The 24,025-nt window shown below is 48.1% G+C and overlaps 1 protein-coding gene across 1 annotated transcript; it reads left to right on the forward strand.

Moving 5' to 3' along the window:
- Positions 1-13,896: 13,896 nt before the first annotated feature.
- On the forward strand, positions 13,897-22,898 carry LOC129382762 (uncharacterized). Its single transcript, XM_055066939.2, has 5 exons — positions 13,897-14,113; positions 15,844-15,998; positions 19,974-20,044; positions 21,380-21,451; positions 22,636-22,898. Exons 1-5 carry the CDS (start codon positions 13,979-13,981, stop codon positions 22,785-22,787), a joined length of 585 nt encoding a protein of 194 aa, XP_054922914.1. The 5' UTR covers positions 13,897-13,978; the 3' UTR covers positions 22,788-22,898.
- The last annotated feature ends 1,127 nt before the right edge of the window (positions 22,899-24,025 follow it).

Below are 24,025 nucleotides of genomic sequence, written 5' to 3' on the forward strand. Positions count from 1 at the left end.
TGTTAACGTAAATTTGGGGCTGATTTATCTAGAACGCGATTTCCCAAGATGCTGAGCTTTTATCCTAAAAGCAGTGACACAAAGATATACGTCGACAAACAATTAGCGGTATATTGAACTTCTCCCGCGCACTCTATAGACCCTTTCACCGGACGAGGAGGAAAGGGCGCGCAGCGAACCTTTCCTCCTCTCTGGCTTGTGCGAGCGCGCGCCGCGTTGCCTGAATACGTTGCTGTCGCGTGCTGCGAGACGATTCGGAGATGCTTTAGCGCTTTCTCCGTGAAATTTATGTAACAGACAAGCAGTCGCGTGGAGACGACTACAAACTTATACATATCCGCACCCGGTTATGGCGAACAACATGTTCCCCGAGGCCAGGAGCGATAAATGTAATCTTTGTGGGGCGAGAGGGACCCTCGACCACATAATATGGGAATGTCCGTACTCTCCCGGGGGAACGCACAAAATAGGTAGTAGAGACACCTGGGAGACCCTGCTGCGCAGCTCGGACTCTGAGCTCCAGCGCCGGCTCGTCCAACTGGCTGAAGAGGCTGCTGGGACCCAAGACCTCCCAGCCTGCATCTGAGGCGGCGGCACTCGCCCCCTGACCTGTGTGTCGGGGGGTGGGTAGATCACCTTTTCCGTTGGACATTAAAGTTTATTCTATCTATCTATGTGATGACAGTTAACACAAGGTCGTCGGGGAACCACTGTGTGGCCTTTCGGTTCAGCGGTTACGACAATATGCAGAAACTTTCTCTTGGGTGCGGAAACAAGCGACGTGCATCATCAGCCGCGATGCATGTTGTGAACTACATTAGCTGTATCGGTTTTCAAGAGTACCGGCGTCTGCGCATAGCCATTGTGTATGGGAATATGATCTCACTATCTGATCGCTTGGTGTGGAAACTAAAACATTAAATTGCGCATTCAGGCGGATGGCCAACCCCATGCAACCTCGAGACATATAAGCGCCAATCGCTGCAAAATATTTACGTCAGCCACCGTTACCACTCATTTCAAGTGTAGTAGAATTGAAATCACTAGCCTGCGCTAGCTTCCTGTATGATGTCGATGACGTTATTCGACGCAGCGATCACTGTGGTTCGTGAACGAACAGGATACTTACGAGTTTTGGGCTTTATTATCAGTGATAATAAAGTGATAAAAAGCCCAAAATAAAGTGATAATAAAGTGATTAAAGTGATAATAAAGCCCAAAACTCGTAAGTATCCTGTTCGTTCACGAACCACAGTGATCGCTGCGTCGAATAACGTCATCGACATCATACAGGAAGCTAGCGCAGGCTAGTGATTTCAATTCTACTACACTTGAAATGAGTGGTAACGGTGGCTGACGTAAATATTTTGCAGCGATTGGCGCTTATATGTCTCGAGGTTGCATGGGGTTGGCCATCCGCCTGAATGCGCAATTTAATGTTTTAGTTTCCACACCAAGCGATCAGATAGTGAGATCATATTCCCATACACAATGGCTATGCGCAGACGCCGGTACTCTTGAAAACCGATACAGCTAATGTAGTTCACAACATGCATCGCGGCTGATGATGCACGTCGCTTGTTTCCGCACCCAAGAGAAAGTTTCTGCATATTGTCGTAACCGCTGAACCGAAAGGCCACACAGTGGTTCCCCGACGACCTTGTGTTAACTGTCATCACATAGATAGATAGAATAAACTTTAATGTCCAACGGAAAAGGTGATCTACCCACCCCCCGACACACAGGTCAGGGGGCGAGTGCCGCCGCCTCAGATGCAGGCTGGGAGGTCTTGGGTCCCAGCAGCCTCTTCAGCCAGTTGGACGAGCCGGCGCTGGAGCTCAGAGTCCGAGCTGCGCAGCAGGGTCTCCCAGGTGTCTCTACTACCTATTTTGTGCGTTCCCCCGGGAGAGTACGGACATTCCCATATTATGTGGTCGAGGGTCCCTCTCGCCCCACAAAGATTACATTTATCGCTCCTGGCCTCGGGGAACATGTTGTTCGCCATAACCGGGTGCGGATATGTATAAGTTTGTAGTCGTCTCCACGCGACTGCTTGTCTGTTACATAAATTTCACGGAGAAAGCGCTAAAGCATCTCCGAATCGTCTCGCAGCACGCGACAGCAACGTATTCAGGCAACGCGGCGCGCGCTCGCACAAGCCAGAGAGGAGGAAAGGTTCGCTGCGCGCCCTTTCCTCCTCGTCCGGTGAAAGGGTCTATAGAGTGCGCGGGAGAAGTTCAATATACCGCTAATTGTTTGTCGACGTATATCTTTGTGTCACTGCTTTTAGGATAAAAGCTCAGCATCTTGGGAAATCGCGTTCTAGATAAATCAGCCCCAAATTTACGTTAACAGAACAGAGAGATAGAATGAGAGATAAAAAGGAAGGCAGGGATGCTAACCAGTTCACAGTCCGGTGGACTACCCTACGCTGGGGGAAGGGAGAAGGGGAATAGGAAGGAGGGATTTAAAGTAGTGCATGGAAAGCACTACGCAGTCAAAGACGCTCGCACGAGCCAGACGTCCTCAAAAAGCACAAAAGGGCCTTCAGTGCCTTCTGAGCCGATGATCGGTGGCGACGGTTTTCTAGTATTGCCAGAACAAAAGCAATTGCTCTGTGAACGGACTTCAGCCTTCAGTGCTCTATTTCCAGAGGTCATGTATGGCTAAGCGCTACCTTCACCTCTGATCGTACGAACAATGACTCTGAGTTGTGAGCCATGAGTGGGCCTTAGTAGATACCTTCGCTTGATGGACCCGCGTTTCTCAAGTTCGATACAATGGCGCGTCATGACTGAACTCGTGCCGAAAGTTGAGACCTCTCGTACTAATAACTGACGCAAAATGTTGCAGTTCTGGCATGTGTCAGAGCCGGTAACGAGCACATCCGCAGTGGTATGTATAGGTTGCTGTAGACATTTTTACTGAGCACTACCAGAGACGAAGATGAGGAGAGTCGTGAAGGCGACTAGGTTCTCTGTTTCACGCGGACTGTAAACGCTCTTTTATACTACCGAAAGCGTTGTGAGAATCTCTCTTCTCCCCGTAACAGTATCAGCATATTCGTCGTATATGCGTTGTCGGCAGTAGCGTGAGAGCCTGCGTGGAAGGCGGCTGCCGTGGTCATCTGCCGCCGCCTTAGCCGTCTCCCGCAGTAGCCAGAGACAGAGAGGGCGGCGGATGACGAGAATGACTGTCCTAACCGAGTGGGCGACCACCGGCAAACATGTTTGACGCAACCAAAAGCTCTCGCGCGGCAGCACACGCGTTTCAAATATCTCTATTAGTCGGCATTCGGCCTTCCCGCAACTCGGTTGCGCAACACGACGTGACCTTTGTATCGGCGCCTTTGTGCCGGCGGTTAGTCCGACCACCACCGCGAAAACGGACGAAAGAGCCAATGAAAGCGATTAGCTTGAAAAATGGTAATGGGTCTTCACCACATTTACTACCTCCTTTAGGTGGCTGCAGATGCTCTTCCCGAAATGTTTAACAAGATGTTGAAATCTGTTAGAAAAAAACAGATGCGATAATAGCGACTCTTTTACGGGTCGAAAAATTAACACATCTCCCAGTAACTACCGAGCTACCGCCTTCACAAGCTGTGTGCCAGAGTCTTGCGAACGCATGATGAATACGAGATTGAAATTTACAGTTGAAAAAAAATAACTTATTAGACATTAGACAGTTTTAGTTACACGTACGGAGAGACTTCACGCACGCAAACGTGAAAGTTCTACGTACCATATGCGCACTGCACCTGAAACGCTTTTAGCTACACGCTACACGCTAAAAGCGACTATGTATCGCCATCTATCGCCAGGTATAAACACTGCTGTAGCCATTTGCATCCAAGACAAATCAAAGCCAAGCCAGTCGAGTTGGATTGGCTCGCAAAATACGCAAAAGTATGTTCTTGTGCCGATCAGAACTTCGCAATGCCTAGAAGTGCTATACCGCATGTTGTCCTCGAAGGGGTTGCACTCCCTTACGTCTCGCAACAAATCCAAGTCGTTTTTAGAAAAACGAAGGCGCGGAGCTACCTTGTCGGCGTGTTTGGCTGCCATCTTGCAATGATGCTCTTGCTTGTTCGAGATCTCGCGAGACCGCCGCGCGGAGCTCTATACGTGCGTAAGGAACGCACGCAAACTTACGAGTCTCACGTACGTCCGTGAGAATCACGCAAACCCTTTGCGTTCTGCGCAGGCGCACTGCTCACAGGTAAGAGCCCTACGTACGCAAAGCCTTTACGTACGTGAAACGTCGTTTTCGGCCAATCGTCGAGCCCACTCAAGTGCCGTCATTTTCGTCGAATGGTAGGAGCTCGTGCGAGTACAGCCACATTCGGCTCAGCTAGTCGCTCCAAGGGCTTCACTGTCGGAGGGATGACTTGCCACCGGTATTGCCTCCAGGTCTGCAACTGCCGTCACAATCGGCAGATGGTGTGGCTCCGAGGGCTTCACTGTGACTTACAGCCGGCGTTGCCTTGGTGTCATCCCCGTCTCAAAGCGCTCAGCTGGAGGAGACGGGCCATTTTCGAGCGACCTTTTCAAAGCTGCAAAACAACTTCGCTCGGAACCCAGGTTACCTGGAACCATGACAGGCTCCCGTTGCACTTTCGGCAAGAATCAAGCAGTGGGACAATAGCTCCACGTGCGGCGGTCGAGGTGGTTGAGGCCGCCAACTTGTCTGCACGTGCGGTGCCTCGCGGGAGGGTTTGCCAACACATCTGGACGTGTTGCGCCTCGGGAACGTGTTAGACGCGCTTCTGCGTACCTCAGTTAGGTGCGACGGCGATTCGATGTGATCTGGTGAGCTCCAAGGATGCCAGGAAAAGAACCCGTATCTAACAGGGCACACTCCCAGCGGCACGCGCTGTATGGCTAAAACTTACCAAGGACATGCGAACTTACACTTCCCACCTGAAAACCTAAGCAATCTGCACAGGGAAAAACATAATGCCTAAAGGTCTAACACTGAAGGCTCTGCCAGCTCTAGGAACACTCCCACCACACCATCGTGCAAACTGTCAAACAACATTGAACAATGCATCACTTTAACTTTTGATTATCCTCAAGGAACACTGCGATGAACAAATCGAAAGTTTTGGCCGCAGACTTCTGAACATAGGGAACATTGTTTAACTGCGCTAACAAACGGACCACACAGACAGCATGGGACAAGGACTGCGCCTGTCCTTGTCCCGTGCTGTCTCTGTGGTCCGTTTGTTAGCGCAGTTAAACAATGTTCGCTAATATGTACGAACTCGCCCAGCAACAAGTTCTTCTCAACTATATTCTGAACATAGCCCTGACACCGGTTGAAAAGAAAGACAGAGCATTTCGACGAAAAACAGTCTGGAAAATTGGTTCAAGAACAAAGGAAAAAAGCAAACATTAATCAAAAAACAACCTTCCAGGCAAACAGCCACCTCACGCCGACAAGAGGGACCTCGAGTCTAGAAATAACACACGTGACGAAAACTTCCACAAAATTAAACCAGTCCAATGTACTAGACATTTCAAAAACGCTAAGTAAGAAAGAAATAGGCGTGCTCAGCAAGGGCCTAAGCTTTTGTCCCACGAACAACACAATAAATGAATTCGTGCTTCACAAGGACCTCTCAGAATTTTCGCGACGAATGCGTATCAGACACTTTTTCGCAGACAATAACGCACCAGACACCGGGACGACACCACTTAGAGCCCAATTCACTTGGACTCCCGAACCAAAACAAGCCATAGAACTTGACATATACATTAAAACTGTCAGTAAAGAAATTATAAACCAATCCAAGACGTCTAAGAGACCTACAAACATAACTGCGCCGGAGAGTCTAGAAAGTTGGTTCAAAAACAAAGGAAAAAGCAAATCTTAGTTGCCGCAATGACATTGTTATTAAGGGAGCAGATAAGGGTGAAAATATAGTTATTTGGCCAGTAGAAACATACAAGCATGAGGCTTACAGACAACTAAACAACCCAGAACACTACCGTAGGCTAGATAACGATTCCACATTATCCTACACAGTGACAATAACCAAGAGGCTGAAATCACTATTGGCTGATGAACTGATAACCCCGTCAGAATACTAATTTCTTAAATCAAGCAACAAAACTGCCGGGTGCTTTTACCTCCTTCCAAAAATTCATAAATTTCCATTCACTGAACTATACACCGCTATTATCCCAGGTCGCCCGATATTATAAAACAACAACACCCCGACAGAGAGCATCTCTACATTCCTTAACCACTTCCTTAGTGACTTGCCAAAAGGACTTGCGTCATTTGTACAAGATACGCCCCACCTGCTGAGAATTATGGAGGACATTAATACTAAAGGCACATTACCCCACAACATAGTTCCCGCAACACTGACGTCACGACCCTGTACACCAACATTCCGATCCCCGATGGTTTATCTTCAATAAAACAAACGCTGTCTAAACACAATGCACAAAATTCTACTAAAGTCTACTTGTCTTTTCTTGAATTAGTTCTAACACATAACTACTTCGAAATTGAGGAGAGTTACTGCCTACAGATACATGGGACAAGCATCGGTACTCCTTTTGCACCAACCTACGCGAACATATTTATGGGGATTCTAGAAACAGATTTCGTATCGGGGGGGGGGGGGGGGGCGCTGCGCTGACAAGCCCCACACATCCCTACGATACAAAGACGACATATTCATAATATGGGGACATGGTCAAGACCGTCTAGATAAATATGTAGCATTTCTAAACTCTTTTCAACCTACAATAACATTCACATCAGAATCTTCCATTGAGCGCATAAACCTCCTAGAAACAACAACATACATTGAAAATGGGGCACTATAGACAACGCTGTATAGGAAACCTTTCGACAAACAACAGTACCTAGAATATACGAGCCACCGTCCCAGACATTGCAAACAAGGCATCTTTCAAGGCCAAGCCACACAACTAGGTCGCATTTGCGTTGAAAACGAAGACTACATAGACAGACTCGATCACCTTAAAGAAACGCTATCAAACAGGAATCACCCAAACAGTGACCTTCAAAAAGAATACACCGCTGCAATCAAACTTGATCGAGCCGAGGTCCTCAAGCCCCGCCCGAGAATCACAAGAACAACAACGCCTCTTCTTACTACTAAATTCTCAAACGCACTCCCAAACGCGAACAACTTCCTCAGTAAATACTACCCAATCCTCACCAGCAACCAGAAACCTAAATAAAAAATTTCCCGACCCACCCAGAGAAGCTTACAGACGCAACACTAATTTTAAAGATGTTGTTGTGCATGCCAAACTAAGGACAAAGACGAAGTTGGGAACCGGTCTCTGTGGCCGCCCCAGGTGCACTACATGATCGGATCGGAAAAAATTTATTTGGCTCTACAAAAGAGATCTTCGCGGCTTCAGACGGCCTCTTCCATCTTCTGATGGATTCTTCTGTCTGCAATCACAGGGTTGGTGCCCTAGTCCAAGGCTCCACTGAGTATGGCCAACCCGCGAGCTCGCTCTACTAGGCGCTTTTGGCCGTTCAAGCTTACGCTGGAAAGCATACTCTCCCACTGTTCCGCACTTGGATTTTTAATTTTATAGATAGTTGGGGATTCAATATTTTGACAGGCCCATGATATGTGGTATAGATCTGGTTTCTCTCCGCACCATGGGCACTTAGCCTCATACTGTGTAGGGAAAATTTTATTGAGAAGGTTTAGATTCGGGAAAGTACCCGTCTGCAGTTGTCGCCATGCAACAGCATCCTCTCTGCTTAGATCCTTATCGGGGGGTGGGTACTTCAGTCTGACCTCTTTATAATAATTTAGGATATCTGAATAGCCCATGGGTACTGACTCGGGTTCCTCAAGGCTGGATGTGTCGGACGCCCGGTTGGTATGCCCTCGAGCTATCCTATCCGCCTCTTGGTTCCCTGTTATGCCAGTGTGCCCTGGTACCCAGATTATGGTATGCTGAACTTTGTTTCCCGGGTCGCATGAGCATAGAATGTGGCGTGCTCTGCACCCAATTCTGCCGTTTGTATAATTACGGCATGCTGCTTTAGAGTCTGTTATTATTGTTAGGGACCTGCCAAATCGATAGCCCTCCAGTGCTGTCAGAGCCACAGCTGCCTCTTCGGCCTCGACTACCGTGCAGTCCTGTAGTGATGCGCTGGTGATCTCCTTGAGGTCCGAATTAACCGCCGACGCCACTGCTCTGCTGTTTTGTCTTCCGTCTTTGACGAACGTTGCCGCGTGCGTATACCTTGTGTTGTCCTTGTTCGCCAAGGTTCTCTGCACGTACTCCGCTCTTGCTTCTCTACGCGCCTTGTGCAGGTTCCGGTCCATATTCTTGGGTATCGGTGCGACTCGCAGTGTACTGCGATACTTGTCCGGAATGGCCTCGGTACGTTCGATCTCTTGGATCATGTTGCCGCCGCCGTATCTTCGCAGGAGCACCCTTCCCCTGGGGGTCTGCATCAACCTACGTGCCTGAGAGCATAGTAGTGCTTCTCTTAGTTCACTGAAGGTATTGTGCAGTTCCAGGGCCAGCAGTTTCTCGGTCGATGTACACTGCGGCAGGTGAAGCGCAGTTTTGTACGCCTTTCGCAGTATGGCGTCCGCTTGTTTTTCTTGCTTGATGCATTTGTGGTAGGGAAGGCTATACACCACTCTGCTAACCACGAGGCTCTTGACTAGTCTGAGTGTGTAGCTCTCCTTCATACCGTGTCTCTTGCTAGATACTCTGTTGATCATACGGGCTACCTGCATGGTGGCAGTCTTCAGCAGTGTCAGAGTATGATTGCGCCGTTGATTGGACTGAAGCCACATCCCCAGGATCCGAATGGTGGTCTTCTCCGGAATGCGTTTTCCCGCGAGGTATACGTTGAGGCTGAGCTCATCGCTTGTAGGGACCGTTCGATTTTGTTTGCCTCGCCACACCCTTAGGAGCTCGGACTTCTCCGTCGAGCAGGCGAGGCCCCTGGTCCTGACGTAGGTTTCCACGCAGGTGGCCGCTTTTTGCAGGCACTCTTCTTTTTCGCTGAGCGATCCCGGTTCACCCATACCGTGATGTCGTCAGCGTACATGGCGTGCCGTATGCCTTCAAGTTGTTCGAGTTGTCTTGGTAGCCCGATCATTGCGACGTTGAAGAGGATGGGGGAGATGACCGACCCTTGAGGAGTTCCCTTGTTTGGGATGCGAAACTTCTCTGATCTGACTGCTCCCAGGCCGATTGTTGCTGTCCGGTTAGAGAGGAAGGCCTTGACGTAGCCATGAATCCTTCTGCCACAGTTCAGGCTATCCATTCCTGTGAGGATGGCTTCGTGGCTGACATTGTCGAAGGCTCCTTTAATGTCCAGTGCCATGATGACATGTTCGCTGTTCCGTGGGACGTTGCTGAGCACCTCCTCCTTGAGCTGGAGGAGCACGTCTTGCGTCGATAATTTAGCGCGGAATCCAAACATGCTGGGCGGGGGGGTACAGCTCGTTGTCCTCCATATAATTTTGTAGCCTCATTGTAACCACCCGCTCGTACAGCTTGCCTAAGCATGACGTGAGAGAGATTGGTCTAAGAGTTTCTACTTGCAGTTTTTTGCCAGGTTTTGGAATCATCACTACCTCCGAATGCTTCCACTCCTCGGGTACTGTCTCCTCCGCCCAGTGCTTGTTGAGGTAGTCAGTAAGTTCGACTACTAGCTCATCACTGAGGTTGCGAATCAGCGCGTTCTTTATCTTGTCTGCGCCTGCAGCCGTATTCCTAGTGGTATTTCTTATTGCTGCGTATACTTCCTCTTTGGCTATAGGCCTGTCCAGATCAGAATTTTCTTTCCCCTTGTAACACTCCGTGTAGGCTGCTGGGTCACCGTCACCGAAGCACTTGTGCCTTACTCTTTCTATGAACTCATACTCTGAGCCCTGAAACTCATGAACCAGCCTCTGTATGGCCTTGTTGTTCTCCGACTTGGTTTTAGTCGGGTCCAGGAGTGCTTTGAGTATGCTCCACGTTCGGGCAGTACTCAGGGTTCCGCTTAAGGAATTGCTAAATTGCTGCCAATTTGCTCTCGCCAATTGTTCCGCATACTCTTCTGTCTTTTGCGTAATTTCCGCAATCTTCAGCTTTAGCTTCCTATTAAACTTCTGTCTCCTCCACCTTTGGGTCAGGCTCTGTCTTGCCTCCCATAGCCGAAGCAGTCTAGAGTCAACCTACGGTATTTGCTCTGTGCGGTCAATCTCCTTGGTGTACTCGCTTTGCCTTTCCTTCAGCATATTCCCCCATTCCTCGATTGACAGTATCGCGCCCAGCGGATGTCCATCACAGGCTTGTCTAAAGGCATCCCAATCTGTTATTTTTGCTGTACCTATCCGACGCCTTACGTGAGCCATTCCGATTTGCGTCTTGATGATGTAATGATCACTACCCAGGCTTTCCAGCATATTTTCCCAGACCGCCTGTCTCGCTGTTCTTACGAAGGTGAGGTCAGGGCTGGTGTCCTCCTGGACGCTGTTTCCCATCCTGGTGGGGACCTCTGGGTCCGTTAGGAGTTGGCAGTTTATGTTGTCAGCCGCCTCCTTTACTGTCGTACCCTTTTTATCGGTGGTCTTGTATCCCCAGCTAGGATCCTTGGCGTTGAAGTCTCCAACGATTACGAGCGTGTTGTTTTTAGCCAACCTGCTCACACTGTGGAAGAGGTGCGTGAATTTGCCCTTCTTCTGCTTTGGAGGACTGTATACGTTTACAATAAAAGTACTTTCCCCGTTCTTCTTTTTCGGTATAATTTCGGTAATCTTATGATCTATGTCGGTGTCAGCAATCTTGTCGTGTGCTATGGCGGCAAGGGTGTTGCTGATCAGAATGGCTGTTCGACCAGTGACCTCGTTTGCTTGGCATGTATACCCCTGTAATTTTGGCGTGAAGCCCCAGGTCTCTTGCAGAGCAATGACATCGGGTGGAATTAGCTGCTTGTTGATGTACTGTTGTAATTGTCCTTGTTTTCTTCGGTAGCCTCTGCAACTCCACTGCCAGATTTCAAGTTTCAATCTACTATATTCAATCTACTACTACATATTCAATCTACTACTAAAGTAAAAAGTACAGCGTCGAATTACTCACACAAGGTAACTCCGGGTTTCACCTGCACATCAAGCAACGTGGTATTCTGCCTAGAATGTGCCGCTTGTAGGAAACAGTAAATACATAGGTGATACTGGACAACAAATTCATACAAGACTCAATGGTCACCGTGCGGATACAAAACCCAACTTAACCAAAGCAGTAGCCAGCCACTTCAATGAACATGGTCCCATATTCGACAAATCAAGGCTCTACATACTACAAACGAATTTCCGTTCAACTCGCGAAAGGAAATATACGGAACCATACCTCATACACAAGTTAATTGCTTACACCCGACTAGGCACGTGGCAACTTAGAATCTTTAAAATCGGTAACTTAAATCTGAAATTCTCACATCATCAACCAAGGCAATATACACGTTATGCCACCAGCAAACCTTAATTCCTTAACCTCACCTAGTCCTCCATTACGAAAACTTTTTTTCCTGCCTAGTATTCAATGTAATATACTTTTTCATTTATTTACATTTATATCAACTGTACGACCCCCTGTTTTCATGTACACCTGCCCCCGCCCGCTTCTGCGCACATCACCCTCCTATTTGTTATTCTGGTTTCGGTCCCCCCCTTCTTTTTCTGCTTTAATTATATCATTTTTTAAACGGCCTCACCAACACATTTCAAAGTCTCAAACGCCAGCATACCTTTTTCGGCGCTTCAGCCACACAGGGTATCGCCATTTCCGTATGCCGCCGTAACGACACCTACGTTGAGTTGCTGGGGCTAACGCCCCTTGAAACACCATGCCGCTGCCTTCCAGTTACCCCATGCATTTCACCCCAGCCTCCTTGTCGCCATCCTAACTCCTTCAAAATTACTCGACGCACTTGCTGCTAAGCTACTAAAGTCACTATTTCAACTGATGTCTTTTTGGGTCTTTATTTTTACTCGCGCACTGACCGCCTGACCGGCTCTTCTAAAGCCACAAAAGCATGCCGCCAACGACACCCCTGAATGCTCCCTAACCTCTCGCTTCCCCAACACCCTCCCATGCCCCTCTTTTTCTTTTCTTGTTTTCCCCCTCTTGGTGTCCCCCCAGTTCCTCCTTTTTGTCCTCTCCTTTGCTTTCTTTTCTTTTCTCCCCACTTTCCCACTCTGCCGCTCTTTTACTTCTCTGCCGTCCACTCAGAGTGTTGTACCACTCTGCCGTCTTGGGAACCACGCTCACAGACGTCATGCGACAGAGCTCATTCTCTTTGAAGTGCCTCCCTTTACAACTAGCCGCCATCGACAACCACACGTGACGTCACTGGCCTAACGTGCCGAGGATGACGAGGCCGCCTTCGACGAAGATAGGTCCTCCAATTGAAACGTTGGCCAGCGTTTCTGAGGCACTTCATCCCTTTTTACAACCTTTATACCACAGTAAATCAAATAAAGTTATGTGAATCGACAAATTCTGGAAATATGATCAACTATCCCATTAAAAAATTGGTGCACTTCAAAGTAGGAAGCACGTCACACTGCGATGTGTCGTGCAGTGCAGCAATCGCACGCTGTCATCCGCGCCACGCGCCACTCGGAGCCTCGCTAACGCTGGACCATTCGGCCATACGGGCCTGGCTGCTTGTCGCCGTCACTGTTGCCCGGTATGTCGAATCCACGGCTAAAGAAAAAGTGGTCGATGTCGCCTAGGCCGATTTGGGCGAGTGACGCACCTCTTTGTTTAAATAACGCAGCGGGAAGACGGATAGCTGCCTCGTGCGCGCTGTACACATTCTTGTAAGTACGTTTTAGTGACTGGCTAATTAAAACTGCTGCTCTTAACTGCGCGCAAAATAGGTGTGAAATACGGACAAACCGTCAGCGCGGCCATGTTCCAGGCGAAGCCGGCGTACTGAAAGCCCTATTGAATTTGCACAGTTGTGTACCTTGTGACCGGAACCGTACACACTGCTTGCATAGCAGCGAGAATGTACAAGAACGCGGTGCGGGAGACGACGACCAAGAGCCGGCCCGTACGCATGCCTCGCAACGGCGACCGAAAACTTACGGCAGCACATAGTTGTCGGCATTAAGGGAGTTCCCCGATAAGTTTGGAAAGTGTGCCTTTGCAATTAGCCACCTCTTTTTACATCCGGATGCTAAGGAAGGTTAGGATATTTGCCGAGAGTATGCGAGAGTTCAGCGCAAGAATTTTTTTTCATTCATTTTTCACGCATTGAGATTTTCGTGCAATTTTATATCTCTACTCGTAACCGAAAAGTAGAATCTTTTCTTTTTGCTTTCTCAATATGTTATATTGAAGTAATGCTTGATAAGTGCTTTAAGTGGCTGTTAATAAGCTACTAAGTTAATAAGTTAATAAGTGTTAATCCATGAACAGAACAACGCCACGATTACTCCTGGCGTGGAGGAAGAGAGCAGAAAAATGAATAAAAGAGCCTGAGTAAACACACTATCTTATATGAATGTGTATATTTCCAACTTTTCTCTCGCGAGGTCATTCACCTCGCTCCACATCGCGCACGTCTCGATTGTTTTGAATTTCCGCGCGGCTACGTACACCAGTGTCGCTGGAAATGAAGCTGCAATGTTCGACGCACGTGTTCCAGAAACACACACACACACACACACAAAACAAATGTTGATGGTGGGCAATGGTCCAGACGTGGTATACCGGACCACGTGCGTGAAAGTGGCACAGGCGATGCGCCACAGGTGTGAGCCCCACTGGGTTTTGCCTAAACAGTGAGTTCACTGAACCTTTGGCACGACTGCGGCACGTGCGAGATGCCGCGCTAAATGTGCTATATAAAGCTCAGCAGCCTGCAATTAAGCAGCGTTCCAGCTACCAACTTGGCCGCCGTACTTCGAACCTTCGCTTCCGTTACCTCCGTGTTCCCCGTCATGGCTTCGGTATGGCTTCTTTTGGCTGCCTTGTGCGCGCTTGGCGCGCGCTGCAGGGTGAGTACTGTAGGACTCGCCGCGGAGGCATCGTCGTTCCGGAGGCCCGATCTGGCCCACTACCAGGACGCCAAAAAGGTGAACTCACTGGGAGATCAACAGTTTGACGGCATGATTGACTTCCAGGTGACAAGAGACGTCCAGGCATTAGAAAACTGTGCTGAACATATTGCCTACACAGCATGCTTGAATTTCCAGATTTCCAGCACTTGCTAAAGTGCCTCGGCGGCAATAACAGCACGACTGAATCGCTTAATGCTCGAAATAACTACATCCACTCGAGTACAGCTAATAGGAAATATTCTAAGTGGATCTTCCAGGAAACATTGGCTGTCCTGGAACTTCCTTTCCTGGAAACATGGCATTCTGACGACATAGTTTCGTGGCGGCGGTACGCTTCAAAGCTCGATCATCGTCAACCGTTCGGTTATTTAGGACTCTAAGCTCGAACAATCCTCTTCATCGTTCAGCGATTATTGAACGGAAAGGTTCACTCTTCCGCCACGAACAGCAGCGCTAGCAGACTTTTACACCCCAAGATATTTGTCCGGACGGCATTCCCAAGAAGCATGCTGCTTTTAAACCGAAGCCTACGCCGAGCCTCTTTGTGCGGCGACGTGCGCGTCGAACTGTAAACAAGTGCCACGAAAAATTAGTAACTCGCTCTCACATCTTCGCGACAAGCCTCTAAAACAAGCTCAGTTGTATAATGCCCCACGTTCGCAGCGCCTTGAAGAAAACGCGTCGCACGGGAAACGTGAAAGATCCGGTAGTAGTGGAGCATGCTGTTCGTCGAAGCTGATGATAAATGTTCACGCACGCAACCACTGAGAGTGTTCGTTGCTCTGTTCGCGTTGGATTCTCGCTTGGAATGTGCTAACTGAAATTGTCACAGTCAGGTCGCACGGCCTACGCAGGCTGTCAATGCCAGCTGAATATGACTGGCGCAGTGGCTACCGGGGTTGCTATCATGGGCTTCGTCAAATTTGTCATTTCTTCAGCTCAGCATGGCTCGCAGGGCTCCTACGACATCGTTGACTAGCTCGGTATAGGCCAGCAAAACGAAATCCAACAAGTTGGCGGAAGTTGACGCTGTGCTAATCGGAACAGCCGGGTTTTGTTCAGTCCGTCCTGAAACCCACGCTCGTCAGTGAAATTTTCGGAGGACTTCAGTATCGTCTTTGATTCCAGGCTCGGTCGGTCTAAGACGCTAAATGCACGTGAAACTGTAGATGGAGGATTTTCCGAAGCGTGAAACGCGGAACACTGTTCATGTCCTTTCTTTCCGTGTGATCATCATCATCATCATCATTATCATCATCAATGTCTTCTTCGCTTGCCCTTTCTCCTTTTGTTTTTGTTTTCTCCTTGCCCAACACTGAGTAGCAAGCTAGATCTTAGTAGTTCAGGCTTTCCTATATATATATATATATATATATATATATATATATATATATATATATATATATATATATATATATATATATATATATATATATATATATATTGCAACTGTACAGCAGGAGCATTAACTAGAGAAACAATGTATGTTGCCGTATTTTCATTTAACTTGACACAGAGAGAGTAAACGTTTATTATCGAGCAAATGCAGTGTTCTTCGCCCGTGATTGACACTTTCTTAATGCAATGAGTCCTTGACGTTTTAAGCTGGAGCTTCCCACCTCTTTCTCACCATTGATGGTACGCAAGCTGACAAAGAAGGATGGAAATAGTGAGAAGTGGTACGCCTTGAAAACGGTTATAAAAGGTCGTAATTTGTACTAGGTGTATGTACCCACTGATCGCAGTGCGCGTCTCCGGGTGCCACCTGGTATGTTCTCTACCGTAACATGAAACAAGGAGCCTTCGGAGCGCATGACAGCTGCCTGAGGGACACCCAGATGAGCAAGGTGGTCGATGGCAAGGGCCTTTTCCGCGTGCGCTACGATAATGGCCATGAAAGGTGCGTATCGACTACCCTTCGGCGTCCCGAACTTCACGGCCTTAGAAGGCCGCTGCAGAAACTCACTACAACCGTCCACGTTTACGCAGTCTTATATCAATATACGCAACTTCTTTGAAATGTCAACAGTTACAGCTACACATATGAGCAGTATTTTCAACCGCCTCGCTCTAAAGCAGGAAGTTTGTTTGAAAATGAACCTTAGGAGAAAAGCCATGCTAAAACTGGTGAACACTTGTCGCACTTGCTGCGAGTGTATACGAATAGAAGAACAAAAATGCTTGCGCATCCAAATATTTCTGGGGACGCGATCCACAAAATCCTTTTGTCCCGTGGCAGGCTCCTCCACTCAAGCTACCCGTCGTGGTTGCTCAGTGGCTGTGTTATTGGGCTGCTGAGCACGATGTCGCGGGATCGAATCCCGGCCACGGCGGCCACATTTCGATGGGGGCGAAATGCGAAAACACCCATGTACTTAGATTTAGGTGCACGTTAAAGAACCCCAGGTGGTCGAAATTTCCGGACTCGTCCACTACGGCGTGCCTCATAATCAGAAAGTGGTTTTGGCACGTAAAACCCCATAATTTTTTAAAATTTCCACTCAAGCTATGGTTATACATCTTCACATCGAGTAGGGTAGATGGGGCAGCCCGTACGGTCTTGTACGTGCGAAATGAGCCGCACCACTAAGTTTTAACAATTTGCGCTAACAGGCAGGCACGTACGCAGGATTTTTTTTCGGGGGGGGGGGGGGCACCCAAGGTAACATTTCTATGCAAATGAGGGGGAGGGTACTTTTACTAACACAAATGTGAATAATGCCCACCATTCGCCATAAAGACGTGCAAACCCGCAAAAGAGAATTGAAATAACGTGTATCTCACAGGTACACCTGTTAGATACACCTCTTCTTTACTTGACAAACAAAGAACCACATCAAATGGACTCGCGCATGAAAGATGCGCAGGAGGAACCTTGCCAAGAACAAGTTAACAAGTGAAAGTGCCAAAGTGCCAAATAAAGATTTCTAGTAGCATTTTTTGAATTAGCTCTTGAAGAATTAGAGAAATGTATATTTCCGGAACAATCACAGTTCCTTTGCATCCCTCGTTTACTATTCTACCAAGTGCCAAAACCGATTCGTGTTGTTATTTGGGAAGTTGCGTAACGATTCGTGGTCCTCAATCCCGTACAACCGCGTAGAGCGCAGAACGCGGTTCTATGGGGTTCTAGACGTACTGAGGCCACCGCGGAAGTTTAGAAAAACATCCCCATTAGCACAGCAGGGAAGTGGATACGTCAAGCGGCTCGATTCATAACTCTAGAAGTGTCATTCAAGACACGGAATTATTCTCAACTTCCGGTGACGTTTTCTCTACTTCCTTCTTAAATAAAAAGATGTTGATGGATAAATATTTTCACGATCAATTTTCGCTTTTCCTCACTGTTTGGCTCTTGCCGTGGCTTTCTCCCTAAGTAGATCGCTTAATTTCTCAACTCCTTGCGACTCTTCTTTCCAGTTGCCAATTTTGCACGAAAAGTGCTGTACAATTAGGGAAAAAGCAGACGACGTAAGGGGTGACAGTCATATTGATTATGAGTTTAACGGTTATTGCAGGGTCTGATCATGGACGCTGTTTCGCAATATCTTATTTTCCACCTCACCTAACCCATATCGCGGATATATGGTTCCGAAGATCTGCCAGCGTCGCGGCGACCGTCACTCGAGGAAATAATGAAGCAAAAGGAAAAGTTAAACGCAACTGACAGTTTCTCCGGCAACAACTCGTTCCACGAGCACACAGACCAGCTGACTATCAACCGATTCCATTTCCTGGACCCTGGATCAGTCTAAATAAGGAAGGTTGAACTAACGAAGCCACAGCGATGCGCGTGATCGTTGAATAGATGGTCAGATAAAAATTTTGTTAGGCATTATAAATAAAATAAAATATTATAATTAAAACAATAAACTACGCCCTGCCTGCTGCAACAGATGGTGACAAATGAATTCACCTTGGGTTAGTAGCGCGGGCCGATGAGAAAACTGGCCTCCACACCCCCGGAGATGCTGATAACTACCGTCATTCAAAAGGAGTGCAAAATTGACAACCATTCCACTCTGTGAAGATGGAATGGCAGCGAAAGCTGACGACAGTCAAAGCTCTCAAACGAAAAGCAAAGTGTTCCACTTCTGCTGCGGGTCAGCCAGAAGATAATGCAATATTGGGCCGACCCGCGGCGGAAGTGAAGCAGGCGTTAAGCACCCCGCATACGTGGGCCGATCCCGAAGATAGTGCAACACCGGGCCGACCCCCCGCGGAGGTGAAGCAGGCATTAAGAACACCCCATACGTAGGCCGATTACAAAGATATTGCAATACCAGGCCCACCCACGGTGGAGGTGAAGCAGGCGTTAAGCGCTCGCCATACGTGGGTCGATCCCGAAGGTAATGCCATGCCGGAGCGACCGCCGGCGGAGGTGAAGCAGGCATTAAGAACTCTCCATTCGTAGGACGATCCCGAAGACATTGCAATACCGGGCCCACACGCGGCGGAGGCGAAGCAGGTGTTAAGAGCTCCTCATACGTGGGCCCGTCCCGAAGACTCCGAAGGGCGCGTTGCAGGTTCCCGAGCCCAAAGGAGTATGTGCCATTGATCTTGGACCCTTTCTTCACTATCACCAGGATCGGTCCACATGATGATTTTTTCTGATAATGGACACCGAAAAAAACTACAGTAGTTAGCCATACATTGCTTTCGCGGTAAAAGGCGTCAAAATGTTGACCGCCAAGTAGATTGATTTGTCGGCGCTTTAGGAATGTGTGTGAGGAGTAGTGGCGTGGGTTGATAGGAGGGGGGGGGGGAGGTGCCGCTTTATTTCGGGAGGGGGGGGGGCCCGGGCCCCTCCTTGGGTATGTGTCTGCTAACAGGAGATTTTTTTTCACGGGAAGGAGCTCTTTCCAGCACTCAAACGGGGCTTTTGTTCTCCGAATGACGTTTACCAAGATATGGGGCACATTTGAAGCGCAATAATTTTGCTGTTATTGTTGAAGGTTTCGCGTAATTACCATGTGCCGAACTTTCCCATGTGCTGTGCGTTGAGAACCAGTGTTGAGGCTTCTTGCACTGATCAGTAATCGTCAGCATGTTTCCAGTAAAGTGTTGGAAGGAAACAGAAATACTGACTACAGACTACATATCGAAGGAGATGCTCAGACGAGCTTGCCTCTACTATGCAACCAAAGGAACTTCTTTCTAATAATACGACTATATAAGGTTCAAATGGCTACGGGCCGCTTCATAGACTGCAGGGGCAGTTTGCAGTTTGCAGACGACGGAACTATTCTGCCATTTATAATTCGTATATCAGTGCATTCGAGTACATTTCATGTGACGTTAGCACACATTCGTCTATAGCCGACAAATACTTTTCTTTACATGCAAACAGAATGAATTCTTTATGCGAAACAGGCGATATTCTGGCAATTTCTTTCCGAGTGCTTCTCACAATAGTTGACGCACAGAAGACCCGCCAGCGGTGGCACCGCTAAATGAAATACATTTACTTTCAAGGAGTGAACGTTGGATCAACTCTCGTGGCCAGTGGTGCAGTGAACAATAATACATGAAGTGCTCGCAGTTTATCCGATAAAACACTACAGCCTTTATTTCTAAACAAGCGCTGCATGAACTTCAATATACCGCAAGTTAAAAAAAAAGACAAAACGAGCAACAAAAAAAATCCAGGCGGAATTGAGAAATGAGCTCTTTGGCCATGTGTTTCCCATGTGCCAATAAACGTCTCCCTGCAACAAGTTGCTAGTTGATTCTTCGCACATTGAGTTTCAGAATAAAGTCGTTTTGTTAATCTACTCAGAATATTACGTTCTCATGCCCACTTTACAATGCACGCTCTGCCTTGCGTAGTTCAGTGATTTTGAGAACTTGACGCCCTTCGTTTGCTTCTTTACAGGAACGCTACGTTCACATTCAAGTCTTCTGATGGAAGAAATTATAACATCTTCCAGGTTCAGTTGGATGGCGGTGAGTAATATGCGTAGCCTGGTGGTTCTAGTTGTCACGCTCGTCAATATGTGTGTGGAACGAATAGAGAAGGTTAAAAGTAGAACGAAAACATTTGCAGCTTCAGCCGAAAGGTGCAGCACCGATTGCGATAACAAATGAGTGGATAGCTGAGCGAAGTACGAGTAGCCAGCTTAGCGGCCGCATAAACTTGTAAATATTAGCTTTCTAACTAAATTGACAATCATAGAAAACGTAAGCGTGACTAAACGAGGATGTAGGAAGAAACAGACACACGGAAACAGTGCTGTGTTTGTGTGTATGCTTCTTACTACGTACTTGTTCAATCGCGCTTGCACATTCCATCATAGATTCCAACCAATTAGCCCGCCAACGTATTTTAACTAAATATATAAGCATGGTGTCACGTGCGCACGTTTAAACATGAACACACCTCGCTCGATGAGCGCGTAAACTCGCTGTCAAAATGCTGGAGTGAGGCATCGCGGCAGCAGCAAGCGAATGGACCTTCGTGCATCTCTCTCCTCGACGCGAACGAAAAGTCGAAAGCACAGCGCATATCAAGCTATCGGCTCTACGCGCGCTCTGCAAACATCGCAGATCGTTTTGAAGATGTTTTTCTTCTGAGCTGGGACGAGAAAACGGATGGTTAACAGGGGTATTGAGTAGAGGACACACACTCCTACACTCACAGACAGGCTTTAATGTGGCTGCACATGGTTTGGGTGCCAAGACAAATAAGAAGACGAAATGCTATAACTCTCTTTCTCGTCACCGTTACGGCACTGCGCCAGGTAAGGGGAGGTATAGGGCAAGGGTGGAGCTGGTAGAAGGACAGCCAGGAGCAAGCACTGCCACAGGCAACAAATGCCTCTGAGTCTCGCGCCCCGCAAACGGGGCAACTAGAGACACCGCTGAGAACCGTAGAGCCACGCGACGCGGAGAAGGAGATCCGTGGATCACGCTCGAGGTGGCAAGGAGCGCCCGCCGCCGGCACCGCGGCAGTGCCACAACAGCGGGAAACGGGACAGCGAGGGCGGAGTGGACGGTAGCATCGAGAGTCACCGGAACGGCGCTGCCCGGAGGAAGGGAGCGAGATGATAGGCGAGAACGCATGATCCGGCTTTGTAGGACATGGGCAGAGCAAGGCTAGCGCCGTGCGCGAGAGGTGACGGAAGGAGCGCGCTGGCGCAGGCTACGGGGCTCGTTACGGCGAGGCACAACGGCGAGGCCGACGGCTATGCAAAACGCGGGGATAGGCTCTAATGAGCTGCGCTATGAAATGCTTGCGATAGAGTTCGGTTTCATGCTTGTTTTCTGCCTCCTTTCACGCAGTTTCCGGTGTTGGAATGTACGACATGCTGTTCGTGGACTGTGCCCACTGCAGGATCGTGAAGGACCAAAAAGGCGAGTATACACTGGTTAGCTGTATACGATTACGTTTCAGGACCTCTAACCTGTTTCGTATGAAAGATGGTTATTGTTTAAAAAGAGAGATATTGCCCTTTGTGTCGTGTATCGCCTTCTACGTCGCATGACGCATCCACATTACTGAAACAGGAAGCCTCCGAGGATTTGGTGCAAGTACAGTAAGAGGCGCGAATGAGCTAGTTAGGCGAAGGCTGGTTAAGCGCCCGCTGATATTTGCTGTTTTTTACCACTGTGGTGACATTGAATCAGTCAAACCTAAGGAAAGCGAGAGTAAGAAGACAAAGGTTTATAGAAAAAAAAATGAAGGGAAGTCCTGTATATGCTTCAGGGGAAAGTCCTAAGTATTATTACATATAAAAGATTTGTTGTGATTAGTACAGTTTTTGAAGACAATTTAATGCAGTGCAAACATACAAGATTTAATAATGGAGATATACCTACATGCCTCAAGCACACAATTATCTGGATTTATTCGCCAGATAACATATAAGATCTATGGAGGAAGACATACTTGACAATGATGTGTTTTATTGTCTTATCGAGGCATTCGTGATCCACAACGCTGCAGATACCTCTGTAAACCGACGTCCTCACCGTCGCGTTCACGTGCTCGCACGAATTCACCACGTCATTGCTTTCCTTTTTTTTTTGTTCTCTCTCTCTCTCTCTGTCAGGAATAAAATCTCATATAAGCTTGTAAAGCAGCGCACTCTCTCTCACTGTGCCCTTTGTTTTCATTGTGCAGAAATTCTTCTTCAGAAAGAAATGTCGGATATTTTTAGGCAGCTCACCTAAGGAGAGGCGTTGATGCGTGCGTAAGCGTCGATAGTGTCTGGTCGTCACATGAAAACAACTTTTTGCGTGCTAATCAATACATGCCGAAGTTTTGCACTAATTTGTTCGTTCTCGGTGCTTATAAAGCAGTTTTGAGGTTCCCATAATAACTAACTAGAAGTTATCGCCTGCGTACGTTATGTTCTATTTAGTCGCTCTGGAATCACTCAGTACAACGGGCGCACGAGAATCGGATACAACTTGGAATATTACCGCAAGTTGTTGGTTTGCCAGTTCTAAATGGCAAGATCGGCTATGCCTTTAAATATTACTTGAAGCCTAAAACAGATGGCTCTTTACCTAAAATATCCCGCCCCATTTCGCAGGCCCCAAATGTCTGCTCTCGGTGCGAGAATCTTCCCTCCGGCACGGCGTTCCCCGGCATTGCCACTTTCTCTACGACCTGCTCTGCGGGACATCGCCGAAGTACCAGGTCTCGGACTCCAGCTGCCTCCACAAGGGTCCGAAGTTGGGCTAAAGGATTTGAAGGCGACAGGTCTCTCACTAGCATAGACCCTTGGACGTAAAACAGCACAGAATAAAGCGTTCGCACGAGCATCACGTGCACACGTTTTCGGCTCTTACGCTATTTCTGTTTACTGTATTTCTGTCGGCTCGAAAGGACGTTCCGGGGGCAGGCATCTGTGATATGTTTTGCACCATCAGGACGTAGAGCCGACATAGCGTGCAAGAACATGGTTTCCTGGCTGGTAATGCGTGGGAAACGGCACCGGGCTTAGACTTGAAGAAAACAGGTGGCGTGTGTGGTTCGACCAATAATGGGGCAGACAGACGTTTCGGATGAATACGGGCTTGGGAGGGATGCGGGCTTAGGAAGGTGGTTAGTTAGGAATTCGGTTAGTGTGCGCCTAGTGAACACGTCGATTTTGTCTGCTGATAAAGTTCTTATTGGCTGGGCTGGGGTACGTGAGACAAAGAGACAGGCGCTCAAAAACAATGAGTGCTGCAGAAGCAGACAAAATGGACGTGTGGACTAGGTGGACCCCTCCCCACCCCACTTATAGAATGGCCGACTCCCTCCACACCCCTGTGTTGGCCATTGCGTGAGACAGCTGCTGCTACGTCGCTAGGGGAAAGGACATATGCCATCGGTGCTCGGAGCGGGTGGAAGAGGTGAGTTCGAAATCATTGTCACAAAATTTGTCGTGGCCTGAACAGAGAGACATCAGCACCGATAGGTTTTCATTGGAACTGGTGTTTTTAATGCAATTTGTATTTGAGGGACAGTCACGCATATTTCGGGACTATCTATCTTCCTGCCCATCTGTCTGTCTGGATCTCTAACCATGTTCCTACCAACGTGGGTTGCTGGGTAGCCCATAGTCTAATGGGTAAGCTGCTGTGTTAAGTGAAGAGGGTTCCAAACCAATCGTCGCTTTACAAATTGGTTTACTCGGTATGTGCAACAGCGTATGCGTCTTCTTTCAAGCTCTTTCACGGCAAGTTGGTTCACTGGGTATGGGCCACTGGGTGTGCGAATCGTGAGTGTAGGTAGTGAACTTTAGCTACAAAAATTATTTAATATTTGTCCGAATAGAGCCTGGTAATGTATATCAGTCCTATCTCGTGATAAGAAATATTAAGACATGCGCCTCGCATGAACTTCTTGGTGGCGCCGCTAGATGGAGTAGCATTTCTGGAGGTAAGCGTGAGAGAGGAGCTCCGCTGCAGTACGTGCCTTATACATGGCCTAAT

This window comes from Dermacentor andersoni, chromosome 6 (genome assembly GCF_023375885.2).
Source record: "Dermacentor andersoni chromosome 6, qqDerAnde1_hic_scaffold, whole genome shotgun sequence".
Taxonomy (NCBI): domain Eukaryota; kingdom Metazoa; phylum Arthropoda; class Arachnida; order Ixodida; family Ixodidae; genus Dermacentor; species Dermacentor andersoni.